Here is a 26,742-nt window from a genome sequence, read left to right as displayed (position 1 = left end):
AACGTATTTTCTCATTTCTTGAAATACAGGTCCTGCTGCAACACATCCTTTTAGTTTTTCCCTTACCTGAAAGTGTCTGTTTTTCCTGCATTCTTGAAGGGTATTTTCACTGGGTTTAGAAATGTGTGTTAAGTTCAGCTCTTCGAAGATATCATTCCACTGTCTTCCGGCTTCCATGGTTTCTAATGAAAAGTCAGTAGTCTTCAGATTCTCTCTTTGATGTAACCTGTTCTTCATGGGTTTTTCCTTATCTCTGGTTTTCAGCAGTTTGACTGTGTTGTACCTAGGTGTGGTTTCTTCGTATTTACCCCTCCTGAAGTTTCCTGAGCTTCACACATTTGTTTTCTTTCGGCCAAATTTGAGAAGTTTGGGGCTTTGCATCTCCAAATCTTTTTCCTGCCTCGTTCGCTCTCTTCTCCTTCTGTGGTTCCAAATATGCAGAAGTTGGTGCTATTGATATAATCCTACAGATTCTCGAAGCTCACTTTTTCCCAATCTTTTCTCTGTTTTTCAGATCAAATACTTTCTCTCGCTCCATCTCAAAGTTTGTTTCTTCTGTCATTCCCCGTTTTGCTGTTAATCCCATCCAGCGACTTAAAGTGTTCTATATTTTACTCTCTCTTATGTTTCTTCCTTTCTTTCTTTCTTTCTTTCTTTCTTTCTTTCTTTCTTTCTTTCTTGAAATGGTTTTTTTTTTTAATTTTATTTTTTTAAGTAATCTCTACCCCCTACACGGGGCTTGAACTCATGACCCCAGGATCAAGAGTCACACGTTCCACCAACAGAGCCAGCCAGGTGCCCTTCTTTATGTCTTTTTTTTTTTTTTAATGTTTTCTAGTGTTTATTTTTGAGAGAGAGACAGAGTGCAAGCTGGGGAGGAGCAGAGAGAGAGGGACACAGAATCCGAAGCAGGCTCCGGGCTCCGAGCTGTCAGCACAGAGTCCAACGCAGGGCACGAACTCGCAGACTGCAAGATCATGACCTGAGCCGACGTCAGCCACCCACGCGCCCCTATGTCTTTTACATTCAGGGTCACAGTCGCTGCTTTCAAAACCTTTGTCTGCCAGTTTCAACATCTGGGTCACCTCGAGGTCAGTGTCCAGTGATTGTCTGTTTCTCTTGAGAATGGAAGCCTTTTTTCTGTTTCTTTATAGTCAAGTAACTTTGGATATATCTTGCACATCATATGTTGTAAACACTCTGGATTGTTATAATCCGAACAGGGTTTAATTTGTTGCTGCTGCTGTTGTTGTTTTAACAGGCTGGAATCAAATGCAAAGTCTCCTACCCCCTCCCCACCCTTGTAGTAGGTTACAACTCAACTCTCGCTTCAGTTCCTGCAGACTTAGCTGAGCTGTTTGGAGTCTGATGGTGAATGTGTACATGGCTCCAAAGTCAGCTAGATGTTTGGGCCATTCAGCCACAGAATTTGGGGCAACTCCCCTCTGTCTCTCTCTTGTGTGAAATTTCGACTCCCACTTTCCAGCAGCTACCGTTACCCTAAATTCTGTCCTCTGGTTATGTAAGGCGTTAATACTTTGCATTTTTTTTAAAACAGAGTTTTAGTTGCCTCTCACAGTATTGATGGAGACCTGCCTTCAGGCTAAACCCACGAGCTGAGAATTCGCCAGTGACACTCTGGTCTTCTGTGTGTTGAATCCCTTCCAACATCTGGTGGCTCTGGTCACGCTCCCGTGCCTTGAGGTAGCTGTTTTTTGTTGGTTTTGTTGTCTCTAGAATTGTTAGTTCTCCTCCGTGGTAGGGTGGGTCAGAGAGGAGCAAGGCAGGCAAGCCGGAGGTCGAAATCCTTACTTGTCCCACTTAAATGAACAACAAAAATGGCCCCATTTGAGAGATGGTAAAGCTGAGGCCAGGATGGGAAATGAGGTCACTGGTGTGTTTCAAAATGGTCAGGGAGAGCAACGAGCTATGAGGGTTTTTTTAATTAATTTTTTTAACGTTTTATTTATTTTTGAGACAGTGAGAGACAGAGCATGAACAGGGGAGGGTCAGAGAGAGGGAGACACAGAATCTGAAACAGGCTCCAGGCTCTGAGCTGTCAGCACAGAGCCTGACGCGGGGCTCGAACTCGCGAGCCGTGAGATCGTGACCTGAGCCGAAGTTGGCCGCTTAACCGACTGAGCCACCCAGGCGTCCCAAGTTTTTTAAAAAGAAAATTGGGCTGGATGCCTGGATGGCTCAGTCGGTTAAGCGTCCGACTTCAGCTCGAGTCATGATCTCACAGCTCGTGGGTTCGAGCCCCCTGTCAGGCTCTGTGCTGATAGCTCAGAGCCTGGAGCCTGCTTTGGAGTCTCTGTCTCCCTCTCTCTCTGCCCCTCCCCCACTCATGCTCTGTCTCTGTCTCTCTCAAAAACAAATAAACATTAAGAAATTTTTTTAAATAAAAAAAAGAAAAGAAAAGAAAATTGGGTGGGAATTTTTCGAATAGAATCCTAAAACAGACTGTCCCCTACACCTCTGTTTTGTGTATTAGTAAATCAGGGATGATATTCTTTTTTTTTTTAAGTTTATTTATTTATTTTAAGAGAGAGAGCGAGAAAGAGAGAGAGAAAGTACAAGCAGGGGAGGGGCAGAGAGACAGGAAGACACAGAATCCCAAGGAGGCTCCGTGCTTTCAACTCAGGACCTGATGCGGGGCTCGAACTCACAAACCATGAGATCATGACCTGAGCCAAAACCAAGAGTCGGAAGCTTAACCGGTCGCTTAAAGGACTGAGCCACCCAGGTGCCCCAGGGATGATATTCTTATATAGCCAATGTTCACTAAATGCCTACGAGGTCCAAGGCTAAGCCCTTTCAGTGCATTACTTCTTTTAATCCTCAAGGCAACTTGAGATTGGATTACATACGACAGAGTCGGATGCGCTATTCATCGATAATAACAAAGGCAATAATCATAATCATAATCATAATCATAATAATGGCTCATATTTATTGAACTATGATTACCGTGTAGATAGTGCGTTAGGTGCTCTCCAGACATTATCTCATTCAATTCTCCCAGCAACTCCAGGTCAGCATGGTTAGTGACAACCCACCTAACTCAGTGAGGTTATGTACCATTTCTGACATCCAACCTTCTCCGGCGGAGGAATGGAGGCCGGAACAGCAAAGCCACGGTCGAGTTCACACGATCAGCAAACAGGTGTGGGGTGTGAGCCCCGGCAGGTTGGCTCCAAAGCCAATTGTCTTGAGCGGTCTGCCCCAGCAGCCTTCTTGTTAGGATAAAGCATCTCAGAAGGACTAGCCCTGTACAAGACCCCTTCCGTTTCCTAAATCCCAGGCTGGATCCGGCGGAACCCGAGGCTGCGGGCTTCTCCGCCGCAGGCACGTGGGCGGTACCAGCAATATCTGTGGGGTCGGAACCATTTCCAGCCAGACACCAGGCACCCCAGCCTACAACGCAAATGAGGAAACCTTCCTAAGCGGGAATAGACGGCAACTGACGGCAGAGGTTCCCTCCTCCTGGTTTTCACTTCATGTTTTGGATGCCGCGGGCCGGGTGAGCAGAGATCCCAGGCTTTGGCCCAGGCAGCTGGCCTGCCTCCGAGCACTGCCATGAACCACTTCCAGACCATCCTGCCTCGGGTCCGGATGCTGCTGGCCGGCCATCTGCCGAGCCAGGCCCGGGCCCTCCTGGACAGCATGTTGGAGAGGGAGCTCCTCTCCAGGGAGTACCACTGCGCTCTGCTCCGCGAGCCTGACGGCGAGGCCCTGGCCAGGAAGATCTCCTTGACCCTGCTGGAGAAAGGAGACCCAGGCTTGGCCCTCTTGAGGTGGGCATGGGGTACGTGGCAGGCCCCGCTGGCCGAGAGGGACCCCGACGACGAGGACCGTGCCCGTAAGTCTGCATCCTCTCCGCTCGGCTCTAGGCGGAGCAAGGATCTTCCCTCCTCTCTGGGAGGAAAGTCAGTGTGAGCATCCCTGTCCCCGGATGGGAAGGCTGACCCGCACAGGAGCCGGGGCCTCTGGGTGAGCTGGCGGGAGGCGGCCAGTGCCCGGGGAGCTCCGTCTGTGATGCTGGTGTGGGGGGCGCATCTGCTGTGCTTGCCTCCCTGCTTAAGAGAAGCCCATCCTGGAGGCGTGCAATCAAATGCCTGCTCGATTTTCTCTCCGAGCGGCCCTGAGGGGTCAGGCACTGCGCTGGGCACTGGGGCTGGGGGCACGGATCGGCTCCCGCCTGCAAGGGGCTCACGGTCCAGTGGGGAATGTGGCTACGGGCGCTCAGTGCGGTTCAAACATGGAGAAATGAGGCGCCAGAGAGAGGAGGGGCCACGACGCCGGAGAGCAGAGGATGCCGTGTGTGCGCTCGTGTGTGTGCATCTCTGTCAGCAAGAGACACAAATCAAAAGAGGGAAAGAGAAAGGAAGGGAGAGACAGAATAGAAAGACAGAGAGACAGAGAGGAGGAAGGAAGGGACAGAAGGAAGGAGGGGGACAAAGAGGGACAAGGTGGGGGGAAGAGAGAGACAGAAAGAGGGAGACAGAGACCCAAGAGGAACCAGGTCAGGGTGCTTGGGTGGTTCAGTTGGTTGAGCGGCCGACTTCGGCTCAGGTCACGATCTCATGGCTTGCGAGTTCGAGCCCCACGTCGGGCTCTGTGCTGACAGCTCGGAGCCTGGAGCCTCCTTCGGATTCTGTGTCTCCCTCTCTCTCTGCCCCTCCCCCACTCACTAGCTCACTCTCTGTCTCAAAAATCAATCAAGATTTAAAAAAATTAAAAAAAAAAAAAGGAACCAGATCAGAGAGAAGAGAGGAAGAGTGTCTTACTTTCAGAGTATTGACGACACTTGACTCCATCTCAAATCAGAAAGACAAGCCTCCGCCCCGTCGCCGTTTCCACCCCCACCTCTGGCTCCTGAAACATTTTACGCCTTCCTCTCCTGTTTGCAAAGAGGTTCTGGCTTTGCAGCAAACAACGTTCCTCCTCCAGGCGCGTGTGTATTCTCTCCTGCTTTACCCAAATACGTGCTTTTCCAATTTTATTGGACTCGGAGTGACAAATTCTGGTCACGCTTGGTCCCTCTGTGGCTTCGGGGGAACTTGAAAATGGGAGAGGATAACAACGATCCACGGCGATCGAGTACTTACCAGCGTGCCAGGCACGCCACTCGTAGCGATCGCCTGCCGCAGAGAACGGACCCCTACCCCCAGGGGGGACACCAACCCGGGTCCTCAGGTGGCAAGTGCTGGAGGCTGGACAGAAAGCAGACCAGCTCTGTCCCCCTTCCGGCTTTGAGGGGCAATTTTTAAATTTTAAACTTCAGTTTCAATGATGGTCTTTATCCAGCCACCAGGGCGGTGTGTGTTTCTTTCTCTAGCCCTTTGGCCGAGACCCAAGTTTACATGGGGTTGGTTTTCCTCGTGGTTACGTTCTCGCCAGGTAGTTTCTGTTGGTTTTTTGAATACGTCTCTTATTCTCCCCGTCTCACCCCCCCCCCACCCCCCCAACGATCTCCCTGATTTCTTCACGGGGATTTGCAAGCTGCCTGCATGGTCTGGATGGGGGTGCAGTAACCACCCCGGGGGGCGGGGGTGGGCGGGGCGGAGCAGCGGGGCGGGGGGGTCAAGGCCATCCCCTCTACCTGTAAACTGCATGCTGCTTTAAGTGGGGACTGCCCCTCCCTCCTCTATCTGCTGGTTCCTGTTATTTAACTCTGCTTCCTCCCCGGGGATGTAATATTTTTATTTCTGATCCCATGTGACTCTAGAAAGGGAACTAGGCTCGGGGTGACGTGTTCTTTAGGGGGCTGGGAGACAGAGGAGGGGCCTCCTTCTGGTGCTCTTTCCTTGTGTCCTCCAGGACAGCTCCCCTCCAGGGCTCCCAGGGGCGCACAGGACTGCGGGCAGATGCGCCGGTGTGGTGCAAGCCGGGAGGGAGCCAGCCTTCCAGGGGGAAGAAGGAGAAGAGGAAAGAAAACCGCGTGCTTTGTAAAGAAAGGCCCTGACTTTGGTTTCAGTGGGGGGTTCAGAAAAGGAAACCATCGTGTGAAGGTTTTGTCACTCTCTCCACAACCCTTAACGATCTTCACCCTCCACTGCTCTAAACCCTGCACTAGCTCCCCGTCATTCAGAGGAAAATCTAAATCTGGACCGTGGCCTGCCAAGCCCATCACCGTCTGGTTCTTGTCGCTGCTCTGCTCTCATCCCGTACCTGTGCTCTGTCCTCCAGCCATGCTGGCACCCCCGGTGTCCCTGGGACGAGACTGGCGTGCTCTCGACCACAGGACCTTGGCACGTGCTGGTCCCACTATCTGGAACCCTCTTCTCCAGAAAGCCTCTTGGCCCGCCTCCTCTGCTCTTTACCCAGATTTCACCTTCTCAATGAGGCCTACCCTGAGCATCCCATTTAGAATCTCAGGTCCCCATCCACACTCTCAGCCCCCTCCGTAGACTGGCATTTTCGCCCTCCCTATATTTTACTTTTGTATTATGTTTGTTGTTTGTTGTCTGACCTTCCTGCTGGAAGATTAGCTCCACGTGGGCAGGGATCTATATTTTGATCCCATCGCGTCCCAAATGTCTGGCACTGGGCAGGTGTGCAATGTATATTTGTTGACTGTTGGGTGGTTGAATGGATGCGTGGAGGGATGGTTGGATGGGTGGGTGGAAGAGGGAGCAGGTAGATGGGCGGCCGAAGGGCGGATGGTTCACATAGTATCGTTATTCTCACCTCACAGATGGGTTAACTGAGGCACAGAGAGGTTAAGAGATTTGCTCAGGTCATGGCCCGGGGAGGGGACTGTTGGATCTCACAAGTCCAGACCTACCCCTGTACTTTCTGCTTGGTTGCCTCTTCAAAACAACCCAAGGGGTACCGTAAATCTACCCCAGACAGGTTGGCCCACTGCAGACGGAAATCAGGCGCATGATTCAAAAGACACCTTCAGCGATTGCAATTGTGCAGAAAGCCTACCTCTGGGGACGCGCCCGTGGGGGGGTTGACTCTGTGCGACACGAAGCTGCACAGGTGCATCCAACCCCAGGCAAGCTCGGGGGAGGCCTGGGTGCCAAGGTCCTTGTCCCGACGGAACAAAGCAGCTTCCCCGGGGAATCCAAGCAAACGCTCAGGCATTCTCTGGTGACAGTGGGTGACGACACGTGGAAGGCAAGCCACGGACAGAGAAGGGAGAGTGAGGACGGCAGTGATGGAGAAAGACCAGGCCGGACACTGGGTAGCTCCGGGTCTGTGGCCACGCTCTGTCCCTTACAAACCACGTGACCATGACTGGATCACTCTGACCCTCGGTTTCTTCATCTTGAAAATGGGAGTGAGGATAGAAAGCTCCCAGGACTGTAGTGAGGGTTAAATGAGACGGAAGCTGGAGACTATCCAAGGCAGTGCTTGGCATTAGACAGCTAAGTCTAGTGGGGAGGCAGCGGGGAGGTTGGCACAGGGAAGAATAACCCAGGGGTTTGAGGTGCAGAGAAAACAGTTGTGTTTAGTCTCACAGAACATCTGGACACCTATGCCACGCTGAGGGCTTGGGGGCTGTGTATATCTGAGAAATGCATCACTGTGCCCCCACCGTTGGGCTGGCACATGGCTAATCGCATGGTCTCCTCCCTCAGACTGGTCATGGCTCTCTGATTCCAAGGGGGTAGGGCTGTGAGCACTTTCTGGAACCCCGCTGGGCCTCAGTTTCCAGCACTTGTAAAATGGAGGCGATAACAGTGCCCAGGGTGGTGCCCTAAGGCTTCAGGGGCCTCAGCGAACCTGGGGCACATGCATTTCCCGCAAGAAGAGAGCAGACTCCGACTCACCAGCCTCAGGGGTGTTTGGGGAGCGTCAGCCCCGAGGGGTGCATCAGGGTGACAGCCACCCCGGGGTTTGTGAATGGAGTGTGGGCACAGCAGTGCCTTTGGGCAAGCATCTCGAGGCTGGAGGAAAGTCCCAGCCCCTGGTTTTATCTTTGATTATTTCCTTTGGCGTTCTTTTGCTTGGAGTTCTCTGTTTTCACAAGGCGCTATTTCTGTGCACCAGGACTCTGTTCTAGGAACCGAGGAACCAAGTCTCCCTCTAGGATATTGTGTGATTTATTGGAAACGGAGGGACATGCCTCAGCCTGCCAGATTTCTCTCCAGCTTCCTTCCCCATTTGGCCCTCAGCATGCGACAGCCACCAGCACCCAGACCTCAGAGAGGAGGGGCGCCGTGCCCTCCCGCCCTCCTCTTTCCTTTCCATTCCAGACCCGCTTCTGCTCTGATCTGGGGGGGGGTTTCCTGTGCCCCCTAGGAGGAGACACGTTGGCAAGAACCGCTGCTCTCCTTGCGTGGGGGGGCGGCTCCACAGCCACGTAGACGCGCTTCACCTTTATCCCCAGGAGCCTGGAAGCTGACACTTCCCCATGGGTTTTCCCAGGCTGACCTTTGGCCTGTTCCATACCCTGCTTGGCGCTAAGCCTAGCGCCTGACCCAACCGGGGACGGTTTCTGTTCTCTGTTACCTTAAGCACCTTACCTGTGTCCTTACCTAGTCTCTATTCATCTCTCCGGCCACCTGCCCACCCACCTACCCGCCTGTCCTCCAACTTACCTGGTCCACAGAACCACCTACCAATGTCGGCTTCCCAATGCACTAACTTAGATCTAGAACCCACTTATATGCACTTGTCAATTTATCTGTTCTTTTATATGTTCATGTATTAACTTACTCACCTGCCTGCCTATCAACTACTCGTATATTTACCCACCAACGGGCCTGCGTTCTCATGCACTTTCCTACCCGTCCAATTTGGATACCTATCAGTTTAGTCATATTTATTCACCTGCGTTTCTATTGACCTCTTTTCCCTGCTTCCCTCCATCCTTCCTTTCTTCTTCCTTAATCACTGTTTTTGCACCTGATAGAGATTATGGTGGTCACCAAAAAAGCATAAAAGGCCCTTACAACCTAGGAGAGGGGGCCCGTCACCGTTTGGAACTTGAACCTGCCTGGATCGTTCAAATCCAAACTCCATTCCTTCATTCAAACAATCTTGGGATGGTGTGACTTTAAAAAAAATTTTTTTTAATGTTTATTTATTTTTGACAGGAGAGAGAGAGAGAGAGAGAGAGAGAGAGAGAGAGAGAGAGAGACCAGGGGAGGGGCAGAGAGAGAGGGAGACACAGAATCCCCAGCAGGCTCCAGGCTCCGAGCTGTCAGCACAGAGCCTGACGTGGGGCTCAAACCCATGAACCGTGAGATCGTGACCTGAGCCGAAGTCGGATGCTCATGCTCAACAGACTGAACCACCCAGGCGCGCCGGGGTTGTGTGACTTTTAAGTTAGAAAATAAAACACTCCGACCTTATTGGAGGCAAGCAAGCCTATAGTTATGAAATAGGAAGATGCTTTGCCAAAAACGTGGCCACAAGGGTGCTAAAAAAAGAATAAAGTATAAGATCTTTGTTAGCTGGATGGGTGATGAGGGCAGAAACTCAGGCCTTGAAGGATGGCTCAAAGGAAGGCAAGAGCTCAGTCCTGGCTGGGACCTTGCTAGAGCAGCGGTACCCTCAGTGGTACGATGGCAACCTGCCCGAGGCTCTTCTCGTCGTTTCCACTGCCCCTGCCCACATCCAGGGCCCAAGAGCTCCTGGCTGGGCGGGCACTATAATGGCTCCTCCCTGGTGTTGAGAGCTGAGGCCCTCCTTGTGCTCATCTACAGCCTGTGGCATCAGCCAATCGTGCAGAGGCTGGTACATATCACCGCCTGGCCCAGAGACCTGTGTCGACACAGGCATGGCCAGATTCGGGTCTCGAGAGTGGGCCTGGAGGGCGGCAGGGAGGACGTGGAAAGACCAGGTAGCAGAGATGAGATCAGACCAGGTGACAGTTGAAGGCATCCACGCAGGCGCACCTCCAGCCTGACAGGACTCTCCTTGCGAGCTCGGCTCGGGCACGAAACCGATTCAGAACTGCCTTGGCCATGGCTGTCAGAACTGGCTGCTTCCGAGGGCAGGACAGGACTCCCATAGGTGGCCTCGAGGCGACTGAATGCCCAGGGGTACCTCTCCCTTGGCATCAGGTCATGGGAAGATGAGACTGCTGGAGATTTCTAATATCTGTCACGTCTGTTTTATTAACCTAACAAGGCAAGACCCTGTTTCAAATTGACTATTAGCATTTCTCGCTTGTCTGCCTACTTCCTCCCAGGGACTTCTGAAAGCAGTGACTGTTTCAAAATAATCACCCAACAAAGAAATTATTATCTTGATGTCATATGGGGGCAACGGAGGCCCACATGAGGGAAATCAGGGGTCCAAGGTCACACTCCTGCTAATAACAGCAGGGGCTTGATGCCCGCTCCTGCGACTCCCAAAGCAGTGCTCTTTCAGTAAAAACACAGGGGATGCTTTTCATGGCTGCCCAAACTTCCTTCGCTTCAGCACCACCCTGGTGATTCCTGCACACCCTCCATGCTGCTCTTTGCTTGGCAGGTGTTTTTTCAAAGCACACGCCTTTTCTTTTTAATCCAACCGCGTTTTCCAAGAAAGGCTTATGTCCACCATAAAGGAAAAGAAAGGCCACCCTTAGAAGGTAACTACGGGACAGGAAGGCAGAGCAGTGTTTACACAAGTCTGGCCAGATGCTATCTCTTCCTGAAGGCTTGAGGCTGGGGGCTGCTCTCTGTGAAACAAGGATTTCATGCATTTGAAGAGGTGTTAAGGACCTAATAGCCCCAGATGGAGACCTTCTCCTAGATGCCATCAGGAGCATGGGGAGAAGCTTGCAAGGACACTAACTTTCTCGGTGGGAGGGGGGAGTGTGCGGAGAGGGGGTGCGGGGGGGGGGGAGTCAGTGCTATTTATAACCACATCTATGTGTCACCCCAAACCGTCTGGCTTGTAAACAGAGCACATTTGGGGTAGCATCCTTTTATGTGTAATTCATGTTCCAGTCCAATGTCTTGGAATAAAAATAATGAGTGGACCACTCACCATCTCCCAGGAAATTCAGGGCGATTTGGTGTGGGGGCGGGGGGGGGGTAGAGGAAAGTGGAATCTGGGAAGTCTGCCGGACCCCTGGGGGGTGGGGCCCCGCTCAGCTTGTCTCGAGGCATTTGTGGGGCTCAGATCCCCACCTCATCTTGCAGGGGATGGCATGGTCACCATAATTTCAGACCGTCATTGTGTCAAAGGTTCCCACCCCCCCACCCCTGCAAGAGACAAGTCTCAACCTCCTACAGCCACCCCATTACCCCATTTGGTCCACAACAAGGAACTGAAATTAACATCAGAGGCTAGGGGAGGGCTTAAGGGAGTGTGGGCAAATTAGAGAGTTTTTAGCCTGAGAAATCTGACAGTTGGATGCCGTTTCATAGGGGGAGAGTTTTCTGTGGGTCCCTTGCTGGCTTCCTTTGCATGCTGGCTTAGGTTTGGCGGGCTGGGACTGGTGTGTGGGGGGATAAACTCGAGATGAAGCTGTCTGCCCCTGACCTGGGCATTCAGAGGCATCCCTGGGCAGGCTGAGGGCACCAGGCCGGGCTGCCAGACTCCGGGAGAGAGGCTGCCTCACTGCGTTGCCCAGACCATGCGTTGCCTCGCTCCACACCCTGCGGGGTCCTACCTGCCAGAGCCCCAAGGTAAAAAGGCTGGTGGAGGAAGTTGGGGCTGAGAATGCTTCTCAATTTAGGGTGAGGCCATCTCGGAACTGGGGGATGGGGGCGGAAAGAGGGGCCCTGGTCCCGTCGGGGCTGTTGGAAAAAGCGAGGCAGTTGGCTATTTCCTCCCACTTGAGGGACATTCAGATCGGCCCAGGTGCTTGGCATGTGAGAGTGCTTTATCAGGCTGAAGTGGTTCTTAAGGGCCAGTATTCGGGAGGCGTGTTGTTAGCTCTCAGCATCGAAGGCCTGGCTCAGCCAACCACAAGGTCCTCGCTCTACTAGGTAAACGCTGAGGGGTGCCCTTGAAGGACAGGATCCCTGCCAGACCCCACCCCATCCCTCGGGGAAGCCAGGAAACCGAAGCCAGGGGGCTGGCAATAGCCAGGCGCCTGGACAGATGTTACCCTCTCCCCATTTCCAGACTGTGTTTGGGGGAAGAAGTGGGGGATGAGAAAGAGCGGGAGGGAGACCCCAAAGCACAGATATCTGGCACCAGCTCTGAAGTCAGCACGACGTGTGTGAATCTCAGCTGCACCGCTGGCTGGGTGCAAAGTGACTCAGAACATGTCACCAACCTTCTCCGGGACTGTTTCCCTGGGCTGTTAAAATAGAAGGGGAGGGGCGCCTGATGGCTCTGGTTAAGCGTCCGTCTTCGGTTCAGGTCATGATCTCGCGGTTCGTGAGTTCGAGCCCCGCGTCGGGCTCTGTGCTGACGGCTCCGAGCCTGGAGCCTGCTTCGAATTCTGCGTCTCCCTGTCTCGCTGCTCCTTCCCCACTCGTGCTCTCTCTCTGTCTCTCAAAAATAAATAAAAATTTAAAAAAATTTTAAAAATAGGAGAAGGGGAAAACTCTATGACGGCCGGGGGGTATAACAGTGGAGGGTAGCAGGGTCTATCTGGCACACTGCCTGTCACACTGTAGGAACTAAATGTCATCGTAGGAGCCCAACAGTATTGGTGTCGCTGCTGCGTGTTTGAGAGGGGCGGGACTCCCTCCCTCAGACACCGCTGAAATGTGTGGCTTTCTCTGAACCCACGCTCTGATAAGTTTTCCAGCTCTGTTGAATAGAGCTTGTTGGGTGTTTGGCTAGGGAAGGAGAGGTCAGAAGTCACCCTGACTCACCCCCCTCAATTCCAGACAGGAAATCCAAGCCTGGGAAAGGAGGTGACCTCCCCAAGGTCTCATGGTGGGTGGAGCTGGTGTCCAAGACCTCTGGAGGAGGCATGGGGAAGGCCGGGTCCGTGAGGGGTGTGGCGCCGGGAGGCAGGGGTGCTCAGGTTCAGTTTCCAGCCCTTTAAGTTCCCGGAGGAGGAGTTTCCTCTTTCCTCTCAAGGGCATTTGGCTTTCCAGGCGTGAATGGCTCAGCGAGCAAGTGTCTGAGTCCCTGTGTCCTGGGAGGGTCGTTTGCCACCTTCACAGCTGGGCTGAGCTGGAGAGAAGGCCGTGCAAAAGCGAGGGGAAGCGAGGGGAAGAGGGACGGGCTTGCAGATTTCATGCAAGTGGGCGCCCGCTCCCCTCAGGCTGGGGACTGCCCATTTCCAGGAGGCGATAGACGCTCTGGGAGTGCCCAGGAGTGGAGGGATACAACCCAGGCGCTTCAGAGAAAGCACGTGGTGGGTGCAGCAGGGGGAGGCGTGGGTGCCTGCTTACTCCCCAGCTTGGCCCAAATCCCGAGTTGCAGAGAGAAAGTGAAAGAGAAAAGGGCGGCTGCAGGGGATGAGGTGGGGTGGCTGGGTAGCCGATCTGCCCCAGTCTGGCCGCAGCTCCAGAGCTGGCAGGAGGGCGAGGCCGATGGCAGCCCGTGGGAGTCCAGGGAGCAGCGGTAGGTGACCAGGGTCCCCTTGCACCCCTAAAGTCGGCCGGGCAATCGAGGCTCAGAGGCTGGCAGCTACTTTCCTGAGGCCACACAGCAAGGCTGGGAGGAGGGAGAGGGGAACGTGCAGAGTGTGGGCCCGGAAAGTCCTGTTTCCAGCATCTGTGGCCGGGAAGGCAGGGACGGGAGTGCAGACGGGAGCTGAGTTTGGTGCTGGTACCCAGAGCAGGGGGGGCGCAGGGAGCACGGGGGAGGGGTGGAGGGGGGGCGTGGGGGGAGCGGGGGGCGCAGGGAGCGCGGCAGGAGCCGAGTGTCTGCAGACAGACTGGGGTGCAGGAGGGGCGCAGAGCTGAGCCCGGCACCAGCACGGGCACGGGCACCAAACCCGCGCCACATGCACTGTCTGTGCGTCCTAGAATTCGTAGAGTCGCGTGGAGATGCGCGCCGCGCTGAGGGGGACGCAACGCTTTCCCTCTACGGGGGCCCCACGGGCCGGCTGCCCTTCCCTGAGCCTCACTTTTCCAGCTGGATCGGCTCAGCGAACTGACTCAGGAGTCCAGGTTCCAGGCCCTCCTGTGGAGTGCCCTGCGCAGGGAAGGGCTCTGGGGAGCCCGACCTTTAGCCGAGCCTGCTGGAGAAATCCTCACCTCTGTCATCCGAGAAAAGGAGACAAACTGAGAAAGAACAAAGGCCTTTATTTGAAGGTCTCAGAATTGCAATTCGGGGAGCACAGAGAAGTGTTCTTGCTCATGTGGGGAAAGCCCCGGGGGTTTTGTGGGAAAGAAGGAAGGGTTATGATGTGCTTGAGGCAAAGAACAGAAGAGAGAGAGAGAGAGAGAGAGAGAGAGAGAGAGAGAGAGAGAGAGAGAGAGAGGGAAACTCTGCTGATTTGGTGTTAAGCAGCTGAGCCATTTCTGATTAGAATCCTATGATTTTGTTGGTACCATCGAATGAAACTGTGCTTTGTAGGTGTTAACTTTACTGCCCCCACAGGATCCGGATGCCAGTTGCCTTTATTAACATTTCCACGAGCAACTGCTTGTGAAACCCTTGCCACTTGTGGCCCCGGTCAGGAGTTCCTTAGCCAGAAAGGAACACGGGGCTTTAAAATGGAGTCTCTTAGGTCCGGAAATGTGATACAATTCCCGGCCTCTCTCTGATCATCTCGCGTGAGGGGTGCAGCGTTCCAGGACTGCTTTAACAAGGTTGGCATCTCATTCTCACCTTGGGGACTTGAGCCACGCCTCCCAACCGGAGGAACCAAGGAGCCCCAGAAAGGGGGGTGTCTCCGGGGTCCCCAGAATGCCAGAATTGGAGCTGTCACGTCTAGCTCCGTCCGGGACCCTCAAAGCCCACAGCTGTGTTCTGAGTCCCACGCCCCCCCCCCCATCCAAGGTGACACAGGGTGGGGGTCGGAACCCAGAGGTCCACAGAGCCCCACAGCACCCCCACAGCACCCCACTCGCATTTGCCGCCTGGAGTCCCTAACTTTGGCAGGACGCCTTCCCTCTGTGAAGTCCCCCCTCCATACCAGCCAAGAAAAGAAATACTCCCGGCCGATCAGAAGTTTAAGGAAATGGGTGGTTCTTGCTCTAAGGCTTGGTGGAACGGTGGGGAGAGAGGGGGAGAGCCCAGCAAGGGATCACTGTCCAAACCCCAGGCTGCCTTAGGCAAGGACCTGTCTCCAAGATCCCAGGATGTACAATGGAAAGATCCTCAGAGAGAACTGAGCCAAGGGGTCCCCGGCTTCCTGCACAAGGAAATCACCTGAGAGGCTGTTTAGTGTGTAAGTCCCACCCCCCAAGGCTCCACTGGCTGGGCCTGTCCTAAACTGTTTATCTGGGTGACTCCTATGTCAGAGGTCCAGAGGTCATACAGGCATTGAGAGGCATTGAGTGATCTACACCTTGTACTGTCATCATATTACAAAACCACGGGGACTTCCCCCGGAGGTTTTGTCGAAGGCCACATAGTAGAGTCAAGATTTGAACCCAAGACTGTGGAGAGCCCAGGCACTGGACTACAGTGGGAGCCTCTACAAATGCAGGGCAGGTCCTGGGTACTCAGAGAGAGTCTTGCTGATACAACAAAGTCTGTCTGATGGCAGGGACCAGGTTTTACCTCTTGAGACCTCAGCACCTGGTACTTTGTGAAGAGTAGTCAGGAAATTAACAAAAGAACTCAACACCAAGGCCTGGGGTCAATCCCGGCCAGTCAGGGAAGTGACCTGAAGAGGAAGGGGAAGCTCCTGGAATTGACTCTAAGATTTGCCATCAGTCACCTTGAACAAATGACTTCCCTCTCGGAGGTTCATCCGTAAACAAACAAACAGCACTGTTGGGGGCACCTGGGTGGCTCAGTCGGTTAAGTGTCCGATTTCGGCTCAGGTCATGATCTCACCATTCCCAAGTTCGAGCCCTGCCTCGGGTTCTGGGCTGACAGCTCAGAGCCTGGAGCCTGTTTCAGATTCTGTGTCTCCCTCTCTCTCCCTTCCCCTTCCCTTTTGTGCGCACTCTCTCTCTCTTCCTCTCTCTCAAAAATAAACATTAAAAAACAAACACCACCAATAACAACAACAACAAAAACAAAGAGCACTGTCTTGGTGATTGACTGACATGCACAGAAGTACTTTGGAAAAACCACCAAAGACTATGCCTGTGCCAGGAGTAACCATTATAGCTTCTGGAGGAATTGCACAGAATGATCTGAGGGGAAGTTGTGGGCTGAAGGGAGGTTTCCAGACTTGGAGGCATATGTGATGGGTGGTCCAAAGACGGTTCTTAAAGAGGTATTACCTGACGCTGGTTCTCGTGGAGCGGAGATGGTTGCTTTCCTGATTCTTTTTCAAGCCTTCTTCATTTTTGTGTGTAGCTGTCTTTGGCAACACTCATGCTTGCTGATGTTTCTTGTTAACAGAACAACAGAACAGTAGAGCAGTTGCCTTTATTTTGATAACATTGTTTTGTTTTCAGTGGCAAGGATAGTTGCCCCCTTTGCGCCCCCACCATGGGAGGTAGTGATAAAGTTTCCTTTTTTTTTTTTTTTAAATTTTGTTTTTAATGTTTATTTATTTTTGAGACAGAGAGAGACAGAGCATGAACGGGGTAGGGGCAGAGAGAGAGGGAGACACAGAATCCGAAACAGGCTCCAGGCTCTGAGCGGTCAGCACAGAGCCCGACGCGGGGCTTGAACTCACATACCACGAGATCGTGACCTGAGCGGAAGTCGGACGCTTAACCGACTGAGCCACCCAGGTGCCCCAAAGTTTCCTTTTTTTTTTAATGGTAACATAAAATTTACCAATGTAACCCCTTTTAAGTTTACAGTTCAGCTGCGTTACATGTATTCATACTGTCCCACAAGCATCACCACCATCCATCTCCAGAACCTTCTCATCACCCCAAACTGACTCCCCGTTCCTCCGGCAACCGCCCTTGTATTTTCTGTCTCTATGAATTCGATGACTCCAGGTGCCTCCCATGAGTGGAATTATACAAAATTTGTCCTCGGGTGACTGGCTTCTTTCATTTAGCCTATCTTTCACGTTCATCCATGTTATAGCAGGCATCAGTGTTTTATTCCTTTTTATGGCCAGATAATAGCCCGTGTCTGGACGGACCACGTTGGTTTTATCCATTCGTCTGTCGACGGACATTTGACTTGTTCCTACATTTTGTCTATCATGAATAGTGCGCAACGAACATTCACGTGCCGGTACGTGTTTGATTTCCTGACTTCAATTCTGGAAAGTTTTCTTTCATTTTTTTTAAACGTTATTTATTTTGAGAGAGAGAGTGTGCTTGTGTGCATTCCGCCGCACACGGGCGAGCGGACGAGGGGCAGAGAGAGAGGGAGGGAGAGAGGGAACCCCAAGCGGGACGTTGTCAGCGCAGAACCTGACCTGGGGCTCTGTCTCACCAACCGTGAGATCAGTGACCTGAGCCGAAATCGAGAGCTGGGATGCTTCACCGACGGAGCCACCTGGGCACCCCAGGGAAAGTTTTCTTTTAAAATAAATGCGTTCTTTTTTTTTTTTTTTTTTGAAAAAAAGGCTATTTCAAGGAAAATACAAAGGTAAATTATAGAACAGGTGCTTTGCAGAGGTGACCAAACAAATTGTAGAGCTGGCTGATGAACACCCGAGGTTTGGGAGACTAGGTTAGTGCAAAGGCTTGGTAGCTGTTGTAACAATCCAGGCTGTGGGGTTGGGGGCTGCTACGTCAAGGAGACGGCTGCGGGGGGGCTCTCGGAAGGAAAACTGGAAGAACTGAGGAAGGGTTCATACCGATTCCAGGGTTCTTGGCTGGGGAGAAGTGGAAAGGTGGCAGAAATGGAGATTCTGGAAGGTTCACCTGCTGGGAGGAGAATGGCAGGCTTCCCAGTGTTCAAAAAAAGTCACAGAAGCTGAGGGTCCAGGGTTTTCTTGGCAAGTGGAAATTCAGGCTGCCTTGAAAATAAAACCTATCTTAATTCCTGCACGGCAAGTGTGTGCGTCAGAGGGCCGGAGCGGGTGCTCGTTGAAAAACACAGAACCCCTGGGAAAAAAAAAACAAAACAAACAACAGAGCCTCTGGGACTCAGGCCCGGGGTTGCTGTGCATTCAGCGTCCTTTCCAGGCAGTTTTGATTCGCAGCCAGGCCTGCCAATCGCATATCTCGGAGGTCAGAGCCTGGCAGGCAGGGCTGGCCTGTGATTCATCTCAGTCTGGCACTGGCTTAGGTGCTGTGTTAGGTCAAGCTGAGGGTCAGGCCTGGAGCTGAGGGCTTGGCTTTGCTGATTCTTGCCCCCTCCTCTTCCCAGGACCTGGCTCGGGTTGTCTTCCTTGGAAAAACCTGTCGGACTCCTTTCTGGGTCATTAACGGCAGCAGCTAGGAATGTTGGGGTGTACAGAGGGAAGGCCACCTGGAGGCAGGAGAGGCCGGCCAAGCTGGAAGGGGACTTGAGCTCTGGACAAGCACTGATCACCCCTTGTCCCCCAGCTGCAGCCGGGTCTCCTGCCTTCTCCTCCCGGGTCCCCTGGGCCCTTCGCCCCCAGTAACAGTGCCATTTATAGGCACGTGCACCAGCCGAGGTATCACTTGAATCCCCAAAATTTTCCAAGTCACGATGAGGTGAATGCCCTTGGAGAGAGAGGCAGAGAAGATACGTGCGTTTTACCCGAGCTCTCAGAGACAGTCTCTGGGGGGTCCTTTGTGGGGTTCCGTGTGATTTCCAGCCCCCACTTGCCGAAGAACAGAACAAGCTGGGTTCAGGTGAGGTTCCTAAGGAAGCGGACTCCAAAATGGAGATTTGCACATGTCGGGGGTTTACTGCGGACATGTGAGGTGTGGGCACCGAAGGGAGAGGGCAGAGGCAGGATGGGGCAGAGGGAGGTTGGGGCTGCTGTAAATCTCGACAGAAGGTCCAGCACGCTGAAGCCGGGATAGCCTTTGGCGTTCCTGCAGACTGAGGCACGGACCAGACCTTTGCACCCCGATGGGACCGGTCATTGGATGTGGGCTCTGCTTGGAAAGCGGATGTGACTTTGAGCTATTCCCAGAGCTGTGAGCCCCTTGCCCTCCGGCAGCTGGTAGGTGGGCACCTCGACCTCAAGAGGCTGATCTGAGCAGCTCGCCATAGTATCTGCCCTCCCGGTTGAAATGGTCAAGTCTGACTCTCCAGAGGCCAAGGTCTAAACTTCCATCCGGAGTCGCTTTGAACTGTACTCTTTGTGGCGCCCCCTTTGGGGAGGGAAGGTTGTGGGCCATCAGTCCCCTTTAAGCACCTCCCCTGTTCTGAGATTTGCATTCAAAGGCATTCGAGGAGTGTCCTTGTGCTTGTAGGGGTCAGCTAGGCTGCTTTTTCTCCCGGGCGTTACTCTGCACTTCTGGATTTGGGCTCTCAGAGCTCATTCTCTTTCTGACTGTTTTGCTCTCTACTACGTTATTAAGTTCCACCTGCATTGCTCTGTGTGCATGTGGCCTGTTGCTTCTTTATTTTTAAATTTAAAAAAATGTCTATTTATTTTTGAGAGAGAGAGAGAGAGAGAGAGAGAGAGAGAGAGAGACAGAGCGCGAGCAGGGGAGGGGCAGAGAGAGAGGGAGACACAGAATCCGAAGCAGGCTCCGGGCTCCGAGCCGTCAGCACAGAGCCCGACGCGGGGCTCGAACTCACGGACCTCGAGATCATGACCCGAGCCGAAGTTGGTTGCTCACCGGACTGAACCACCCCGGCGCCCCATGGTCTGTTGCTTCTAATCAGGGCATCACCCTCCAGGGAGTGCCGTGGCTACTTTTTACTGTCCCTCCCTCAGCAGCGGACACCCCGATGGCCTCCACACTCTGTCACCACAAACAGTACAGTGCGTCGTCCGGTGGGTGTCTTCGTGGGGCCACGGGAGCATTTCCTTGGGATGTCTGTGCCCAACCTTGAACTGGAAGGTTGTAGGATCGCCACATCTTTAGGTCTTCTAAGTGGTGCCGGGTTGTTCACCAGGGTGGCCGCCCCAGCCCGCTCCTACCCGCAGCCTTTGGCGTTTCCTGGCTTTCTAATTTTGGCCAGTCGCACACTGTCAAGTGATGCCTTGCTGTTTCTATTTTGGAGCACTTTCTGGATAGGTCACTTGAGACAAGACACAGCAGCCTAGTGACATAGACGCCGTGCCAACCAAGGGCAGTAGATTTCGCAACCAGGAGAGGCTCAGTGACTTACTTACGTGAGGTCACGCAGTTAGTGGGGGGACTGCGATTTGAACCCAGAGCATGCGCTCTTAACCACTGTATTTTCATTATCATGTTTTCTCTCCCTCTTAAGATAGAATCGGAGTCTCTATTGCAAGCTTCTTGGCAAGGACTGTGTTTTAAACCTGTTTGGGGGGGGTGCCTGGGTGGCTCAGTCGGTTGAGCGTCTGACTTTGGCTCAGGGCATGATCTCGCGGTCCGTGGGTTCGAGCCCTGCATCGGACTCTGGGCTGACAGCTCAGAGCCTGGAGCCTGTTTCAGATTCTGTGTCTCCCTCTCTCTCTGCCTGTCCCCTGCTCGTGCTCTGTCTCAAAAATAAATAAACATTTAAAAATTTTTTTAAAAAAACCCTATTTAGAGCCCCAGATTTTTTTTTTTTTTTTTTTGGTAGGAGGTGCTTAGTAAATCAATGTTTTACAGATTTGGAGGGGGGAAAAAGTGCAGCCTGTCTTTTAGAGTTTCTCTGGAGGTCTGCAAGGTGCAAGAGAAGAGGAACTTGTTTGATCTGTTAGCCCCACAGAGATACAGACTAGGGGCTGGTTGTGGCAGATAAGTGACCCCAGGCTCCTGGCTTCTTGCCACCCTCTGACCTCCGGAAGCAGTTTGTCCTGAAGGCGGGCAGCAAGGTGGTCGGGGGCAGGGGGGCTTTGGGGGGGAATGCAGAGGGGAAAGGCTGACAAGCCATGAGCAGTCTAGAATCCCCAAATGCCTCGGCTGAGTGGTGTCCACACCCACTAGGGCTCGGAGAGGGCTGGAGGTCAAAGGCGAAGCCAGAATGGAATGCCATATCGTTAGACACAGTTAGAAGATTTTCCATTCCTTCCTCTGGAGGAGAAGTACAGTCAACGTACAGGGACGTATTTTTTCTTATGCTCTTTTATCGCAGGGCAGAGCAGCGCTGAAGAGTTTGGGGTTAGCAGAGGTGCCCCTTTCTCCCTCTCGATGCCACCTTAGACCCCCAAGGACACACACACCCCCCCCTTTTCTGTGAAGAAAGCATCTGATAAACTGAGTCTAGCCTCATTGTCATTGCCTGTCAAATGACTATAATAATACCGCTTTCCCAGACAATTAAAACAGGATAATACATAGAGAGTATCCAGCACAGCCCCAAACACAAAACAGTCTCCCAGCAGCGGAGGACTGTGACACTGGCAGATGGGAGAGCCGTATACAGTGGATGTAAAGTTACTTAAGTAGGAGTTAGAACAGTTTGGCAATACTTGATTTCCCTCGGCCGGGGGGAGAGAGAAATGCATTTATGTTAGATACGATTTTGGGGCGTGCGTCTTTCAAAACCTGTGGTGTTGTACAAAGTGGGGACAGAAGTGAGCCCCCAAAGGGGCTTTTGGTGGCAAAAAGGTTAGGAACTTTTTCTCAGGTTGGATGTGGAAGGTGGTGGCCCGGGTCAGGGGGGGTGGGTGGGGGGAGAGTGAGCTCAAAGAGGACCTTCTAAAAATACTGCTCGTTTACCAAAAAGACACAGACCACTTCTCCGCTGGGCCCCAGACAGCTCCTCAAAAGGAGAAACCATCACGCCACCCACGCCTTCTTTCACCAGGCGAGGGCACCTCCCCGGGGCAGCTGGGGACCAAGAGTGACTCGAAGGGGCTGTGACTTGGGAGCCAAGCAGTTGGTTCAGATCCCAGATCACTAGCCTGTTTCTTTACCCGAGAAACGGGAATACGGATCGCAAACGTGTGTGTTAGACTGAATGGGATGAGGTCTGCACATCATGGCATTTGCTGCCTGGCATTCAGCAGGCACCTGTGAATTCTAGTGACGCAGCACTTTTATGGAGGGAGAGAGCCCGCTGCGTGCAGGAACATGCTGGAGCCTGGGGATCGGTGAGCTAGACAGGGCTAGGGCCTGTAGACAGGGCTCCTGCCCTCGCAGAACTCCTGGCCTGTATGATCTGCCCTGGGGACTCTCGGGGACTGAAGGGGACTCTCTCCTCTGCAGTGGGGTGATTTGAGCCATCTCTGTCCCCAGTCCCCTCTAGAGTGGCACTTTGGGGGAAAGAGTCCAATTAGGGGCCTCTGAAGCACTTCCTAAACATCTAGAGGCATAGGGAACATAGTTGTGGGAATACTGGGAGGTCCCAAGTCAAGATGTACGTAGATCTTGGTGTGAACGGGAGGCTCTATGGATTTGGGCAACTAGACTCTTGGGACTGAGTCCCAGCTCTGCAGTGTCCCAACACGATGGGATTCCTTTGCCCGTGGGCCTCCTGTAGGCCTCCGAGACCCCTTTTGGCCTTTCACTGGTCCCACAAGGGAAGTGTCATTATCCCAATCAAGTAGTGGGAAAATTGATACTCAGAGAGGTCAAGTCACCCACTTAATGCCTCCCAGCCTTGATTCAAACTCAAACCCTCTACCCAGGTGACCAAGGACAAGCCATTTCACCGAAGTTTTGAGTATCCTCCTCTATCAAATGGGCATTAATACTCCATCCTGCCTTCTCCCTAGAGCTCTTTGGAGCTCAGATGTAGGGGTAGGGGTGGAGGCAGAAGCCCACTGTGAACTGCAAACTCCTGCCTACTCAAGAGAAAGTGCATCCGGTGCAGGGCTCATGCTGGGGTAGCAGGAAGGGAGGTGCTAAGGCGTGTGTCGAGAGTGTCTAAGAATAGATGTCTTCCTGTCTGGGCTTAGCCAATGACGCAGAGTTTGGATGACTTTTCTCCCAGGCACCTTCTCAGAGGTAGTGATGGGGGACATGAGCAGACCTCCCAGGTCCCACTGCTGGCCGTGGGGCTTTCTAGTTCCTGTGGGGTCCGTGGGGTCTCCTTGAGTCAAAGGACAGAAAGCTTAGCTTCACCATGTGGTGACTTAGGCGGGAATGAAAGAGAAAGAGTCCCTTTGTCCACCTCACAGAGGTTAGAAGCAAATTGATAATAATAAGGACGACGATAACGATGGCGATCACCCACGTTGTGCGCACCACGCATGCGCCAATACCCTTCTAAGCCACAATTCACTAAGGGCCTACTAAGGGCCAGTCATCTTTCTGAGGGCTTTACGAGAATTAACTCACCTGATCCTCATGGGTGACCAATTATTGTTCCCATTTTACAGATGAGGAAACTGAGGCTCCGGGAGGTTTATACAATGAACTTGCCCAGGTTGTGGCGAGTTGGTAGGTAGGAGTGGTTTCAGACGCAGGCCGTTTGACTCCAGAGCTCACACAAGTTGGCTTTTTATCTCTTCCGTCAGGTGTATTTCTCTGGTGTTTGAAGGCATTTGGTGTCGCTGTCCAAAGTTTGGTGCTGAGTCCCTCAATAAGTGAGGCTGGGTTAAACTTCTCCCGGCTCCTCCCTTTTGCACTCCCTGCCATCACCCATCTGTGATAGGACCTGGTCCCTATTCCTAGGCCTAGATATGATCAGGGCTGTGCATTGAATGGGAACGTTTCAATTGGCAGGAAAGAGCACTGGACTGAGAGTCTTGTTCTGGGGAGGGACAGGTGCAGGCTCAGCCGGAGGCAGGCTGTACGACCTTGTATGAGTTATGTGCCTTCTCAGGGTCTCATTTCCTCTGCAGAGTGAAGGAGGTTGAACTTGAAGGACCCTGGCAGACCTGTTTGTTACCCTGTGAAAAAACAGTTTTGGTAACTTGACCAAAGTCACCCAACTCAGTTGTGAAATTACTGGGCTCAGTCCAGAGCTGTTGTCACCAGGTGACCCTACTGCCTGGAAAAAGAGGCGGATTGCTACGATATAAGCTATTGATAAGTAGCCCGGATTGAAAAGGGGAAGAAGGCTGCAGGCAAGATTTAAGGAAGGGAGTTCTTTTCTTACCTCCCCAGAGAGAACAGTAGATTTTTCTGTGTGGTTCTCAGGCCAATGTGCTGGGAGTGGTGGAATTCTTCTCCCCCAACCCCCAGGCTTCGTCTCACGACAAGAAATGGGAGGTGGCCCCATCTTTCAGTTCTGCTTCCTCCAGTCAAGGCTGGCTGGGCCTTTGAGGCAAGTCTGTTATGTTTGGGTTCCTGTTGGGTTATGATTGGACTCCCACCCAACCCGTTATCAACAGGCAGCCCCAGCCAGGGCCACATGTTGGACTGGAAAGTTCATTCTCTGTAATATCTGTGGTCTATATGGAGACCCTCTATAAGTGGTGAACGTTGTTAATGAGTCAAATGAAAAGAAGCAGCTGGAAGGTGTTGTGTTGGTGAGGTGTGTGTGTGTGTGTGTGTGTGTGTGTGTGTGTTTTCTCATGGTCCTACCCTCTGCTGTCCTTCCCACTTCAACCCCACTTTCTTGTGACCCAGGCAGGGGCACTCAGAAGGCTCTGTCAGGTCCTTTGGCCTTCAAGGCCATCTCTCCTGCCACCTCTTCCAAGAAACTGTGTCTGATTCTTTCAAGCAAGCATCTGCTTTTCATGGATAGGAGGTTGAATGGTGGCCCCCAAAATATATATAGAACTAGCGAATGTGACCTTATTTGGCAAAAGAGTCTTTGCTGGTAGAATTCAGTTAAGGCTCTGGAAATAAGATCATCCTGGATTATGGTGGATTTAGCTGGGCCTTAAATCCAATGACAGGTATCCTTTTAAGAGTTAGGCAGAAGATTTGAGACACGAAGAGAAGACGATGGGACCATTGAGGCAGAGATTTTAGTGATTCGGCCACAAGGTCACAAGTAAAGGAATGCTAACAGTTTCCAGAAACTTCAAGAGGCAAGGAGTGACTCTCCCCTAGAGCCTCTGGAGGGACCACGACTCAGCCAACACCTTGATTTTGGACTTCCAGCCCCCAGAACTGTGAGAGACTAAGGCTCTCTTGTTTTAAGCTCCTCAGTTTCATGGAACCACTTACGCAGCTCTAGGAAATGAACCCTACATGGACTCATAGACCACTAGGAATGGGGCAGAAACCTGGAGCCACACAGACAAGGCTTCAGAGTGATGCTAGCCAGCAAGAACTGCGCATATCTGGGAGGCTACTTGGTGTCATCTGAACAATGGAGATAATAATGCTTATTTTCCAGGGTCAGTGTTTCGTTTGTTTTTATGGCTTTATTGGGAGGTAATTCACATACCGGACAATTAGCCCATATAAAATGCACAGTTCGTGGGCGCCTGGGTGGCTCAGTGAGTTAAGCGTCAAACTGTTGATTTTGGCACAGGTTTCAGGGTCGTGAGATCGAGCCCTGCATGGGGCTCTGTGCTGGAAGTGGAGCCTGCTTGGGATTCTCTCTCTCTCCCTCTCCCTCTGCCCCTCCCACACTCACAGGTGCTTTCTCTCTCAAAAAAAATCTAAAAAAATAAGATGCACAATTCGGTGATCTTTTTAGTGTATTCACACAGTTGTGCAACCATCCCCACAGTCAGCTAAAGAACATTTTTGGCATCCCCCCAAAAGAAACCCCACTCTCATGGTCAGTTGCTCCCCAATTTTCTCCACCACTCTCTCCTAACCCTAGCCAACCACTAATCTACTTATCTGTAAATATTTGGCTATTCTGTACATTTCAGATGAATGGGAGTATACGATATATGGCTCTTTGTGTCTGACTTCTTTCACTTAGTATAATGTTTTCAAGTTTCATTCATGTTGCAGCATGTATCAGTATTTTATTCTTTTTTTTATGGCTGAATGGTATTCCATTGTATGGATTTATCACATTTTTTAATTCATTCATTGGTAGATATTTGAATTGTTTCCATATTTTGGCTATTATGAGTTATGCATTTACGAACTTTCGTATACACGTTTTTATGTGGACATGTCCAGGGTATTTGGGTATCTTCACCAAACGAAGATTCTTAGAATCTGCCTCAACAGATTAGGAATTTTCAATTTACATATTAGGAAACTGAGGCACAGAAAGGAGCAGAGACTTGCTCAAGGTCACCCAGGGCAGTAGAGCATAACACTTAATTGCATATCCTTGCATCAGACTGTCCAGAACAAAATTCCAGCGTCCCTTGGACTTGGGTCATCTTATGTAAGTCACTTCACCTCTCCGAGCCTGTTTATTCATCTGGAAAATGAGGATAGTAATAGCGTCTACCTCATATGGTTGTTGATGTGAGAATTCAATGTGCTAGCCCACGTGTCTGGCATATGGTAGGCGGTCTACAAATCTTAACTGTTGTCACTCATGGTAGCGCCATCTGTGGAACCCAAGACTCCTGGCTCCCAGGTGTAAGATGCCTTGAATCTAAATTTCCCCAGGCACATTTCCTGCATCATGGGCATCTTCCCAGAGTGACCATAAGTTCCTTAGAGGAAGGAAATATTGCTTCCTCTTTCCACTGCCCTGAGCACGTAAGAGGTGACAAATGAGCACCTTTGCTCACTTTCATTGGCTCTCCCAAGCCCTGGCCCTCACCGAGTGACCCAGATAGGAACTGTGGTAGGTTAACTGTCTACACCTTTCCAACACTCCATGCGATGACTGAACGTGTCTTCCTTTCAGGCAGTGGGCAGTGTGCCGCCATGGAGTTGGGGCCTCTAGAAGGCGGCTACCTGGAGCTTCTCAACAGCAATGCTGACCCCCTGCATCTCTACCACCTCTATGACCAGATGGACCCGGCTAGAGAAGAGATGGAGCTCTGCTCAGGTGGGCTTTCCTCCCTTTGGCCCCTCCCAAGTCCTTCCT

The 26,742-nt window shown here is 52.2% G+C and overlaps 1 protein-coding gene across 8 annotated transcripts in view; it reads left to right on the top strand.

The window, feature by feature from the left end:
* Window positions 1-3,516: 3,516 nt before the first annotated feature.
* The window catches only part of CIITA (class II major histocompatibility complex transactivator), a 45,842-nt gene continuing 22,616 nt past the window's right edge, over window positions 3,517-26,742 (top strand). For 2 of the 8 annotated variants that reach the window (XM_042971252.1, XM_042971247.1), the window contains exons 1-2: window positions 3,523-3,862; window positions 26,560-26,703. In XM_042971252.1, coding sequence (XP_042827186.1) covers window positions 3,580-3,862; window positions 26,560-26,703 — 427 coding nt within the window. In that variant the 5' untranslated portion in view covers window positions 3,523-3,579. Of the gene's footprint in view, window positions 3,863-11,334; window positions 11,583-12,536; window positions 13,426-17,014; window positions 17,131-26,559; window positions 26,704-26,742 lie in introns of those variants that run through there. The other 6 variants (XM_042971248.1, XM_042971246.1, XM_042971253.1 and 3 more) reach the window with 5 other exon arrangements.

Source organism: Panthera tigris, chromosome E3 (assembly GCF_018350195.1).
Source record: "Panthera tigris isolate Pti1 chromosome E3, P.tigris_Pti1_mat1.1, whole genome shotgun sequence".
NCBI classification, from domain to species: domain Eukaryota; kingdom Metazoa; phylum Chordata; class Mammalia; order Carnivora; family Felidae; genus Panthera; species Panthera tigris.
This window is presented reverse-complemented; position numbering and strand designations above follow the sequence as displayed.